The sequence below is a fragment of the Erpetoichthys calabaricus genome, chromosome 9 (assembly GCF_900747795.2).
Source record: "Erpetoichthys calabaricus chromosome 9, fErpCal1.3, whole genome shotgun sequence".
Taxonomy (NCBI): domain Eukaryota; kingdom Metazoa; phylum Chordata; class Cladistia; order Polypteriformes; family Polypteridae; genus Erpetoichthys; species Erpetoichthys calabaricus.
The window spans coordinates 31,859,190-31,872,310 of NC_041402.2; the positions used below are offsets into that span (position 1 = coordinate 31,859,190).

Below are 13,121 nucleotides of genomic sequence, written 5' to 3' on the forward strand. Positions count from 1 at the left end.
ATCTTTCACTTACCACTGTGCTACCCATTAAACCGAAGTTGCACCTCCAATTTAGCATTTGTTGTCTTTAGTGGTAACCCTAGAAAGCTCAGGAGGAAAAAGAAAAATAAATAGAGGAGACATTCCTGCCTGTGCACTGAAAGTGACTCTCAATGCTTGTCTCAGTAGGTCAGTGTTGGTGACTGAAATGGCACACATGTGGTTTACTAGCCACCATCTTAGCTACTAACTAACAATGCAGCAATAACAATATTATTAAACAAACTTTTATTTATACTACAAACTTGTAAACTTCTGGTTGTCCAAAGATCCCCAGACAGGTGATCTCCACTAAACTAATTCTGTGACTTCTAAAACCAACTGGTGCACCAGTGAGGGTTTAGGAGTGCCATATTAAAAAAGTCAAATTATTTTAATACTCACTGTGTATATATTGCATTATTGTGACATCCTTACTAACAAAGGATGTTAGCAAACACTGGGTGACACCTAATCTTCACAGTAACACATGGAGGCACATTAGAGCACTGGCCTTTGTAAACCAGATGACAGAATCAACATGTCAGCTTGGTAATTATCTGCCAGAGAACATGAGAACTATATTTTGATATAGTACTTTACAAAATGTATTTTTTGCTTCTTATATTTAAAGCAAAGTTTTACGTTTGTCTTTTAGGTGGGGCTCATAGTTGTGGAAGGAATATTGTTAGCCATTGGTGGTTCTGACGGCATTTCTCATCTGAAATCAGTAGAAGCCTACGATTTGGAAACAAACGCATGGAGGTGAGTTAGTTTGGAATTTGTTAAATAACTACCACTCATGGCCTGTTGGTGTTTCCAAAAGACACAGAAGCATCTGGTATATCAATAGTAACTGTACACCATGCTGTGTATCCTTTTTTCAAGAGGCCTATAAAGTAATTTGACTGGCTTGGATATAATTACAGTTATATAGCGCTTTTCTAACCTAGTCACAGCACTTTACATAGATATTGGGGAGCCACTTGAACCACCACCAAAGTGTATCATCCACCTAAGATGATGTGATAGCAGCTATTCTTGTGCCACGCATTAGCTACAGGGTGGTAAAGGGGTGAAATAGTTAACCAATAAGGGAATGGAGATAATTAGGAGTCTAGAATGGCCAGGCCATGGTGGGCAATTTAGTCAGGTCATCATAAAACTCCCTACTGTTTTCAAAAGCTGACCAGGGTTCTTTTATGACCACAGAGAGTTAGGTCCTTTGGTTTTACTTCGCTTCCAAAAGATGGCACTGATTTTCACAGCACAGTGTCCCTGTCACCTAACTAGGGTATTGGAATCCACACACAGACCACAGGGTGATGGATTCACCAACAACCCTTACAGCAGCAACCCAAACATTTCCACAGTCAACCACAGCCACTAGATGGCACATGCATACACTTTTACACTGTCGGGCCCAAACACGCTTACCTTCAGCTGGACTACCTGTTCTGAAGTGTAGGTGGTCTGACTGCAGAGCTGAAGGTATGGCAGCCTAGGATTGGACTACACTGAAATGGCATAATTAGACATACAGTATATAAACAAAAGACCTGTGTGTGTGTGTGTATGTGTGTGTGTGTGTGTATGTGTGTATGGAGCAGTCAGCTCTGTTCATGCTCAACCACAGCCACTAGATGGCGCATGCATGCACTTTTACATTTTTTCTGTGCCTACATACACCTCACTTCTCACTACGAAAGACCAGTGTGCAGCAAACACTGGCACACAACAACAACGTCGTGCGAATGACACAGACGAAGAGACACAACGTCAAAAGGAAGCAAACGCTATGGCTCAGCAGCATGCAAGAGAAATACCTCAGCAATGGAGGGCAAGGCTTTCAAGTCTTCACTAAAAACTTTGTCTATCTGGAGGTATTTTCTCGAGACAAAGATTAAAAGGACTCATATGCCAGCGATACGGCTAAGATATGGTATCGTCAGTGTCTTCTTATGAAAGCCAGTGGGGCAGCAAGCACAGGTGGTTCTGCGTCCTCTGCCCTGGGTAATTCTTAAGAGTTAGCTGACGCCTCTCCAAGTTCACCAATATAGTGAAACTGCTAGGGAGTTTATGGGTTGTTTTTTGTCCTGAAGACCACACAAAGCTAGTATAAATATAATTGACCTTCAAAAGAGTATTAAGTAAACTATCAATATTGCTGTCATTGCGTTTAGTGCTGCTGGGTCCAGATACTAGGAGACTGGTTTCAAATCCCAACATGTTCACCATCTGTGTGGATGTTTCTCCATTCATTCCTTTTTTCCCATCCCTTGTCCTAAAGGTGAACAGGTTAGTTTGCTGATGTATGTTTGTCCTGTGATGGACGGGCATCATATCTGTGGTTGTGTTTTTGCATTGTGTTCAATAATGCTCATATATTGTCCAACCCCAGTGATCAGAAATTACATTAAGTGGGTTTAGAAAATGGAGGAACACCAGCACCCCATGAAGGTTTGCTTTCTGTCACGAGCCAAATGCTGCCAAGGTAGGCACCAGCTGCAAGAACTGAACAAATCAAGTTTGACAATTACATATTTGGTAAATATTTTTGTGTGAATGAAAACTGATTCATGAAGCCTGATCTGTCAAATCAATAAGCAGCCATGACTACGAGCACTTTATACAAAGTTGGCCTACACTCTGCTGCACCATCATTGTTTGTTTCATGGCACCATATGCTTCCTTTCAGGCACTTCGGAAGTATGAAGAACAAGCACCCAGGTGGCAGTTTTTGTGTGGTGCAGATGAAGTAGACAAGTCTGTGGCGTTCAATGGATCATCCAGATTAAAGATGGAAATGAACAATAATGTATGCACTAGAACTGTTAGGAGCTTAAAGCAGCTGAAGCAGAGCATAATTTTAAAATGACCCTGAGAAAATTGTTACTTCAAGCACCTTAATTAAATAATGGCTTCATACAAACAGAAGGAAAACATGGATTAAATGTTGAAGCACCCTGCATAGCTAGGAACTCATTTGACATTTGATTTTCTTTATACGTGAAGCTAAACAGGAGCTCAGTAAAATAAAATGACCCTGCATGAGTCAATGTGCATGCGTTGGTGTGCCTACAGTGGACTGGCGTCCCCTCCAAAGAGAGTTTTCCCTTTGAAACCAGTGCTGTTGGGATAAACACTGACCCCCTCGCCACTCTAAACTGAATTAAGCAAGCAGGAAAGTAAAGGGATGAAATTTTCAAAAGAGTAAATCAAAAAAAAAAAAACCTCAAATCTATTATGCATGAAGTGAATAATTATGGAAGTGTAAAATCTGTAAATGGGGGTGATTTCAAAAATATAAAGGCACAATTGAGACATTCTGAGAAACACTTGAATTTTCTGGATTTCCATATGAATGGCTGTTAAAATATGTCCTGATCTTATTAAAAGTCATAGCAATAGATAATGATAGTCTTATTAAAAAAACAACACACAAAGTTGTACATTGTGTGACGGGGGCATCTCCGTGTATGCTACCTGATCCGCATACAGTATATGGTCTAAATACTGTAATAAAGGAAAATTGCTCTTCTGGCATTTCTCGGAGTACATAATTCCAAGGAGTTCAACTGTACCAGAAAGGAAGGATCGCAGAATGGAGAGCAAATAATCCTATGAATCCTCCAGAGGCCCCTTTCAAATCTTCAACCACCATCTTTCTATTAGGGTGGCTCTTCAGCTTGCCTGTGACAAAGCGCTCCCTTATCACCTCCTGTTGCCCACTTCTTCTCATGAATCTGCCTTTTCTTAAATTTTACTCCCAATTCTATATTCATTTAATTTCTAGGGTATCTTTAAAGTACATCCTAAAACTTTCAGACCAATTCCCAGAATCACTTCTGTTAGGTTACTGTATATCAACTATACTCCTGGACCCCAGACCTTAAAACAACTCTCAGTGGGTCTCCAAAGAGCGAATCCATTCTGCTCATTTCATTTAGCGGCCAACAGGGTGTCCAGGGAAGGACCAAATGCAGTCTCTTCTGCCAGTTGTCCCTGGCTTTGCCTTTCAACACTTCTCATCTAATGACCCCTATCAGCCAGGAGATCCTATGCACTTCATGGCCTCTCTCTCAAGCAGCCTTGACCTGAATTAGGAACCAAGTCATTTGGCATTTTGTGAGAAAGACATGGGCATGTAAGAGAATGAAATCTGTGATTTCTACTACAGTACTACTAATAATAAAAATACTAATAGCAACTATAAAATACTACACAGTGTTGGAAATAAGACATGACATGGTGGCTTGTTTGCTTCTCCTGCAGCTACTGACGCAGTCCATCCAGCTCCTACTGTTATGGCCACAGGAGATGCCGCCAAATCAACAAACCTGCAGGATCTCCACAATCAGTTCTCCTACTCTGATTGGCTGTGCCTTCACTCTCTGTCTCTTTCTCTTTTTGTCCAAGCCAATCAGTCTCCACCTGAGTCACTCTGTTTCTCTCTCATTCTTACTTTTTGGCTCAAGATGACCCAACATACCCAATTCTATGATGTCAACCACAAGCACAGGGCTTAAGCATCTAATAATAATAATAATAGTAGGATTTGGTGGGTTCTGGAATGTTCTGTTTTAATAATAATAAATATTTTACATTAGGTAGATACTCTTATCCAAGGCAATTTACAAGATCAGGATACGTTACATCCTGTGGTGGGCTGGCACCCTGCCTGGGGTTTGTTTCCTGCCTTGCGCCCTGTTGTTGGCTGGGATTGGCTCCAGCAGACCCCCATGACCCTGTAGTTAGGATATAGCGGGTTGGATAATGGATGGATCACATTACTGGGTTTCCTCCACAGAGAAATCTCACCAAGCACCACCACCACTCCTCCAAACAAATGCTGAATCCTGGTTAAGGACATCCACCATCGAGCTTTGAGTTTCTTTTACGTTGTCATCGTCATTGTATGCACTACCAGAGCAATCACAACACATGAGGGAGAACATGTGTCTTCATGTGAAATGAGTCTGATGATTTTAAATGACAGGAATTAATTCATGTAAACAATTCCAGACAAGAACTAAATGCCATCCTTCTTGTGTAAATGGCACAAATTGTGCTTGAAGCAAAATGCAATTATTTCACAAAATATTTTGCTGAGAGAAACGCTGAATTTAATTGTAAATTCAATTTCACGCAAATCGTTTTGCTCATCACTAGTTGGCACTCACTGGTGGTCCTCAACCTGACCCACCATCTATTCCAGCTGTTGTTTAGTTGCTACTCCGCCTTCATGCCCAGGTGCCTTGTCTTTTTTTCTGCATCACAGTCTTCCTGGCTAAATTCTACTTTTCTGCAATGCTGCAGTATTCTTGTGATGATCTTCTCTGTCATAAATACTCATTAATACAGTGTACCAAATACCAAATAAATGGTCACACCAAATTCAAAAATTCCATCATCCTAATATTACACAAAACCATTACATAAAAGTAACTTATGGCTTTAACTGAGATACAGTAACTCCATCTGGTCACGTTTACTTTGCAGCAGCTTGCAAATTCATTGTAGCTATAATTGTTAGATCTGAACAGAACATGAAGGAATACCAAGGAAATGGCAATTGTCCTTTAAACATGGTGGCTCTGAGGCTAAGGATCTGTGCTGGTATCCAGAAGGTTGCCGGTTCAAATCCCCATCACTGCCAAAAGAGATCCTACTCTGCTGGGTCCTTGAGCAAGGCCCTTAACCTGTAATTGCTCCAGGGGCGCTGTACAATGGCTGACCCTGTGCTCTGACCCCAAGGGGTATGCGAAAACTAACAAATTCCAAATACAAGAAATAGTATAAGGCGAAATAAAGAACAACAAAAAAACAAAACATGTGGCTCTATTTCCATCTTGTTTACCTTTAAAATCCTCCTCCACAATACAATTGAATTGAAGTGATGTGGCTGAATTATTAACTCTGTTAAGCTCCCTTTCGTAGACGGTCATTCTTTTATTTCAAATAACATTACACCTGACACTCACAAGACTGTGTAATCCAAATCAGGGCCCCCAAACCAATTGGCTGATGGCAGAAAAATTGCTCCTTGGCACGGGGTAAGTCCATCAGAGGGTCAATTTGGAATCAACACTTAATCCTAACAAACCAGCCTTTGTGATATGAGAGGAAAAAACAGAGCATGAGGAGGAAAACCCGTGCAGATACATGGAGTTAATTTCTGTCATTCATCCATATATAACCATCCACACATTCACTCATTTCATGACCCACTCGGTCCATTATAAAGTTTTGAGGTGCTGGCAGCTACAGTCCTGCAAAACTGGGACCAAGGCAGGTACCTCTATGGATGGGATGCCAACTCACCACATTATGCTGTATATCAACTAAAAAAAGAGCACAACAATTTCACCAGCTACTTTCACCAAATGCTGTCAATTTGTGTAGGCCGTGTGACGAGTTCTGTAGTCCTGCTTGAGCAGTAAGGCATTGCAACTGGCCAAACATGTGAAGTCTCACGAGATGCACTTTTGCCCGACAAGATCCTGGAGGTACAATGTCTTGCCAGGTCATTTTTGAAAGGTCCATCATTCATTCCATAATGTCCCAAATGTCACTATAAGCAAGGGAAGGGTCCGTTGGCATGAAGCAGCCATTCCTGTCATGTGCCAGTATCACACTCAGTTGACCATACAAAAGTAACACATCAGCCTGGTCCATCTGTGAGATTGTTTCAGTTCTGCCACCTATAGAGGTGTGGAAACTGCTGGTAGAATGAAGTCATTGTCACTAACAAGACATTGGGAGACAAGCTTCATGCTGCTGACCTTAGTATAAAATAACCTGTTAGAGGTCCTCTGCTCACCACTTGTAGACATCTGACCTTGCAGCCTGGCCACACACAGCAGCTGTGGTCACAATTGTCCTGAAGAGTGAATGCCAGTGTGCTGGAACTGATCGAGCCTTTCTGCAGAAATGGAATAACATCTGACAACAGCACACTGAGGCTCATTGGTTTTGTGTGCCAGGCGGGTCAGGCAGTGGCATCTGCAGGAGGTGGTTGGCTACAGAAGATACTGAAGGAGTGCCAGGTGACTGTTTTTCATGTTCACAGTTGTTTTGTTTTACTGTTGTTATTTGTCTTTGGTTATTCTTCTATTCTCAGTTCATCTGTTTTTTTTGTAATTTCAGTAGGGAAGGCTGAGTTTTCAACAATGAGGGATGTGTTTGTGTCACCCTTCTGTCTTTGAGGCAGTGCTGTAAGTGAAATGACCTTTCCACATTGCATTTGCCAGCAGTGCACCTGTCCTACTTGTGGAGCTACCACTCCCTGCTGAAGATTGTCCCTTGAGTTCTGTACTGTCCTTGTATTCTGGTGCACATCATCACAGGATTTCTTAGTTTCGATGCGTAACACAATATGAAAGTCGCTGTTCAGGGTTTTCCTGTCCTCCTAAAGTCATATAATTTCAACCAGACAGTGTGGCCGACTGTATGTAGTGCTGGACTCCCAACAAAAAAATGATGCTGATTCATTCCCCACCTGAGACTCATTGTGTGACCCTGAGCAAGTCCTTTAACCTTCAGTGTTTCAGTCACAAACAAACTGAAGAAGAAATTGTACTAAAGCTGTGTACTGTACTTAAAAAAAAGTACCCTCTTTAAAGAGGCAATGCATTAGAAAGTAAGGCAGTTTGCGCTTCTATACTACTCTGATTGTGTTGTATCATCAGTGTAACCCCAGTGTAACTCAACACCATGTGCTACTAAGCTCTTTAGTTGTGAACCCGGACAGTGGGCCAGAATCGAACAGGTTACCTTAAGAGAACGGGTATAAAAGCTTTAGTATAGGTGAGTGCCCAGCTATGCCCTGAGATGGTCTGGCACCCCATTCAGAGTTAGTCTCTGCCATGCTCATGATACTACTGAACTCTGGAAAACAAGTGAGTGCATGAAACAAGTTTGACACTTGTCGTATCTAAATTCGACCACTAGAGGGCAATATAACAAAGCAATTCACTTCACATTACTCACCGGGAAACTCACAAATCAATCCATGCCAGATGATAGCTTTGTTGACTGTTATACTTCTTCACTTCTTCCACTCTGGGCAGAATCTGTTTGGGCTGCTTTGTGAGCAAGCTTTCACAAACCGAGAACCATTTTGCACACATTAAATCCATCTATCCAAATAATGATTATGATTAATCCTATTTGATAGCTGCAAAGAGCCAAGGCCTACCTCAATAACAGTGAGCCTAAACAGGGCACTCTGACACCCATCCTCGTGAGGTCAATTTAGAGTTGTGAGTCAGTGGAAGTCTGTTGTGTTTGGGATGTGGGAGACAATGAAAACATCCAGAGAGTGACCCACACAGGACAAGGGTCTTAGGGTCAGTATTGTCCTGTGTACAGAGGACAGGGAAATTCTTACTTGCATGTGCAAGTCAATGTGCAACTGGACTAGATAGATAGATAAATAGATAGATAGATAGATAGATAGATAGATAGATAGATAGATAGATAGATAGATAGATAGATAGATAGATAGATAGATAGATAGATAGATAGATAGATAGGAACGGCACTATAGATACATAGATAGATATGAAAGGCACTATAGATAGATAGATAGAGGGGTAGTGCTGCTGCTTTGCAGTAAGGAGACTGTGGAAGATTGTGGGTTCGCTTCCCGGTTCCTCCCTGTGTGGATAGCGCTTTGAGTACTGAGAAAAGCACTATATAAATGTAATGAATTATTATTATAGATAGATAGATATGAAAGGCACTATATGATACATAGATAGATATGAAAGGCACTATATGATAGATAGATAGATTGCTATGTAGGTAGTTTTAGTAAAATTCTCCCTGCCTATGTTAATCCACATTGCCTCTCTTTGGTGCCATGTTTAGTGAGTACTACTACGTTACCTTGAAGCTAGGATTCCAATTTTAAGTCCCTAGTAAATTTTAACATAAATAAAACACGCAGAAGAGGCTAGTTGTGAACTGAGGCAACATCTCTCGTGTCAGAACTAGCAACTGTGCCACCCATCTTTATATATAATCTTCATTTGGATCTTGATCTTTGTTTGTCCGCTAATTCCACGCATGCGTAGACCACCTTCCAGTTTAGTACGTTGTTGTTACTCACGGATGTCAACAATGTGCCGGAATAGCGAAAGGGATGGTGGACAGTGTTACGCTGGTTAGTTCCTGAGGCCTGGTTAGAGAATGAGATTGCCGAAGATAAAAGGTACGTGCCTACGTAACATATGAATGAAAGAAAGACAGTGGGTAAAATGAATGACAACGTAACAGCACATTCCGGAAATCATTATTGTTACGTTGTAGCCGGCGAGTGCTGCGCGTCTCACAGTTGTACCGTGGCTTGCTCACATGTCAGTGAAGTGATCCCTATTTATGCTTTAAAGAGCCTGGATACCTATGTGTCCCCCTTTTATAACCATTGCTCTGTGTATATTGCCTTACTCTTTGGATTGCCAAAAAGCAACCTGCGAGATTGGAGAAAGGTTGAGAAGAGATCGTGAGAGGAAACGACAGCGTCGTGGAAAACGAGACGGACTGTGAACGGAGAGAAGCAGAAATGCTCCTACACCACCACATAATTACTATTCGGACAGTGATTCCGAGTAGGCCGTTCCTATCGAATCAATGTCCAAGGGTTTTGTTTTGTAATTTTGTTTCCCTTATAAAAAATCATAATGCTGTGCAACGAAGGGCCCAGTTCACGACTGGCAGCCGCGTTTAAACAGGGAGCCCTTCACAGACAACTTTAACACGCGCAACGTAGTTGGGCACATGGCTAATTCATTGTAAATTGTCAGCTGACATATGCAAAGGACTGACTTGGACCTTCCAGACTAAAGCACTCCTGGAGGTGAGTGGTGATTTTTATTTTTTAATAGCAATACGGCTGCTATTGAGTTGGCACAATCAGGTTTGTTGATCCCCTTATATCCTCTTCTGTTTGTAGTCCTGTCCAGGGCCTGTCTGTTTGACTCAGGTGACGGGATGCCAGTCCATTAAAGGACTCAGTCTTTCACACCAATTTAGCTTCACCAAAGAGCACATATCTAGAGAGGAGAGGATGATTGTACCCTTTGCCAGAAGAGAAGGACAGCAGAGAGCAATACAAAGAAAAGAGGCAGCACTCCATGTGGAATATGAGCAGAATATCTGAGACAGTGATACCAGTGTTCAGTGAGAGCCAAGAGGGGATATCTGACATCCAGAGATGCCCCTCTAATTTACCAGAAGATAACAGATCCCAAAATGTGTTGCCAAGATGGTGCAAGGGAACTCAACACAGGACATGGGTTGGTGCAGCAGGCGGATAGCTAACTTGCCTAGTGAAAGAGTGAGGGGTTAAATGTGCCCGTTCTTGACCCCTGGTTACAGGAGTGGGCTAAGCCAGTGATGCTCTGTGCATAGAGGGCTGGCCTAACCATCGTCAGTGTAACAACAGCATTTATTTCTATAGCACGTTTTCATACAAAGGATGCATCTCAAAGTGCTTTACAGGGTGTCAATGAAATAGATTATACAAAAGAAAAACAAATTCAAATTAGTTAAGAATAATAATGAATAAATAAAATTAATCAATATGCACATACATAAAATACTGTAGGTATATAATTAGTAGAAATGTAAGAGCCCTTATATATGGCATTGTGTCTAAAGTCTCTAAACATGAGTCCAATGATAAGGACAGATGGCTGGGAAGACAGAAAAATAAAAAAGGTGAAAATTATTTAAAGCCTTATATACCATCAATAGAATTTTACAGGACAGAGGTATTTCGTGTCAACCATGCTAAAACTGGAGGGATATGCTCAGATTTTCTTTTTCTGGCTACAATTCCTGATGCTGCATTTTAAACTAATCCCCACTGATTAACGTCTTTCTTAGGTAGTCCTGTTAGAAGTGCATTACAGTAATCTGGTCGACTAAAATAGATAGATAGATAGATAAAGTATCTATCTATCTATCTATCTATCTATCTATCTATCTATCTATCTATCTATCTATCTATCTATCTATCTATCTATCTATCTATCTATCTATCTATCTATCTATCTATCTAAAAACAAAAGCCTGAAATATTTTCTCAGCCTCTTGCCTTATTAAAAGATATCTAACTTTTGCAATGTTTCTTAAGTGAAAAAGGCAGTCTTGCAATCTAGTTAATGTGTGATTTAAAGTTTAGGTCAGAGTCCATTATTACACCTAACGTTTTTAACATGAATTGTTTCAAATGAACTGACCAATTGCACTGACATGGCCACATGTTTCTAAAAGATGCTATACTGCTGCCTCCAGTTGACGGCCCTTGCCGAGGCATCATCATGTAATGTCATTCTAATGTAACTCAGGGTCATTTGATTGAAGTGAGCTGGGTGGCCTCCTGAGACCTGTGTATGCCATCTGTGTCCATCTTTTACTGGGTGGCCAGATTCCCACTGCTATGCCCACTGTCAAAAGGGCAGGACCGATCCCACGGAGCTCAGTTTTGACTCTTTTCTCCAGCTCAGTCACATTCGATTGTTTTAGCATCTACTGAAATATTTATCATTTCACTATTTTGCACTAAACTGGGATCCATCTAGGGCTGGTCCCTGGCTTGTAAACCCTGTGACTAAGATAAGTCTTATTTTATGATAAACCTGTAATGGAAAAAATGTCAAGAAAAAAAATACATTAAAACATGTATAATAAGAATGGACTGAACAGCTATGATTAAGAGGGTGCTGCCTAAAAAAATGGACCAGGAAATGAAGCTGAGCAAAAGGAGTAAACCAAACAGATAACCAAAAATCAGAAAAACATCAGATCTGGAGGAAGCAAAAATCTGGTGTCAGCGCCAAAGAGTCCTTTTGTTTTAAAAATACCCATAAACCTTGACATTGGGTTTACTGTCTAGCCATTTTAAATGCATTGCACTCACTCAAAATGATGATAAAGATTGAAAAATTTAAATGTAATCAGAAAATTAGCCAAAATCAAAAGTAAAGCTGATCTGTTGACAAGTTTAAATTGTTAACCAAAATTTGAGGTACTTAATACCACAAGCAAAGTTCTAAAGTCACACAAACACATTTAGGAATTTATCTGCAAACTTACCATATACTGTATACTCATGTTTAAGTTCTCCTGCAGATAAGTCGGAGCTTGATTTTACTGTATTATTTTCGGTATTTTATAATGTCGGTTGTACAAGTCGAATGTGGAAAACTCCCACTATTGGTCCAAGGATTACGATATGCTAACGCCCACCTGAGAGAGTAACCACGGAGCACATGGCCTTTTGTTTCTATGTATTGCGCCTACGTGACCACACAGTAATACCTGAACTATTCCGAAGTGACATTTGTACTGATTTGTGTTTTTCTATCTCACACCCTCATACACCTTTATCGTAAGAGCATCCCTTATCTACGATCGAGCGTTCAATCAGAAGAAAATATGAAGCTGGTTTTAAATTAAAAGTCATCGAAGTGGCGAAAGAAATTGGTAACTGTGCTGCTGCAACAAAATTCGATGTGTCTGAGAAACTGGTGAGAGACTGGAGGAGGCAAGAAGATGAAAAAAAAATTAAGTGTCGCATTTTTAATCGGGGGGTCTGATTTTATGAGCGATTTTTCGGGTTTCAATACCCAACTTATACACAAGTATATACGGTAAATAATCCAGAAGTGCCTGCATGGACCTTTATATGGAACATTCTGGTGACATCACATGCATGGTATTATTCTGGGTAATATTGCCATGGAAACTGCAGACACAAATGCTCTGAAATGATGGCACTCATAACAATAAAAAGCTAAAATGTTATTTTTGTAATCCTTCGGTGCGAAAACTCTTAAAGAGATGTACAGTTTATTTAAAACTGTTCAGGAGAAACCCACAAAAAAGTTAACAAAAAAACACAACAGAGGCCGACATGTTACACACACAACATGACTACAGATGGGGAAGTTGTGCATGAACTAGTAGTACTCATGATAAAAACAGCCCCAATACTGCAATGCAGTGACGTCATTGTCATAATAATATGCTAAATAAAGTACAAGTTAAACAAAAGAATAATATGTAAATTGAATATGAAATTATAGGTAAGT

The 13,121-nt window shown here is 40.6% G+C and overlaps 1 protein-coding gene across 2 annotated transcripts in view; it reads left to right on the plus strand.

Moving 5' to 3' along the window:
* The window catches only part of si:ch73-29c22.1 (kelch-like protein 20), a 38,938-nt gene extending 35,379 nt beyond the window's left edge, over window positions 1-3,559 (plus strand). For both annotated transcript variants that reach the window (XM_051931774.1, XM_028808880.2), the window contains 2 exons: window positions 677-783; window positions 2,717-3,559. In XM_051931774.1, coding sequence (XP_051787734.1) covers window positions 677-783; window positions 2,717-2,780 — 171 coding nt within the window. In that variant the 3' untranslated portion in view covers window positions 2,781-3,559. The remainder of the gene's footprint in view (window positions 1-676; window positions 784-2,716) is intronic.
* Window positions 3,560-13,121: the final 9,562 nt, after the last annotated feature.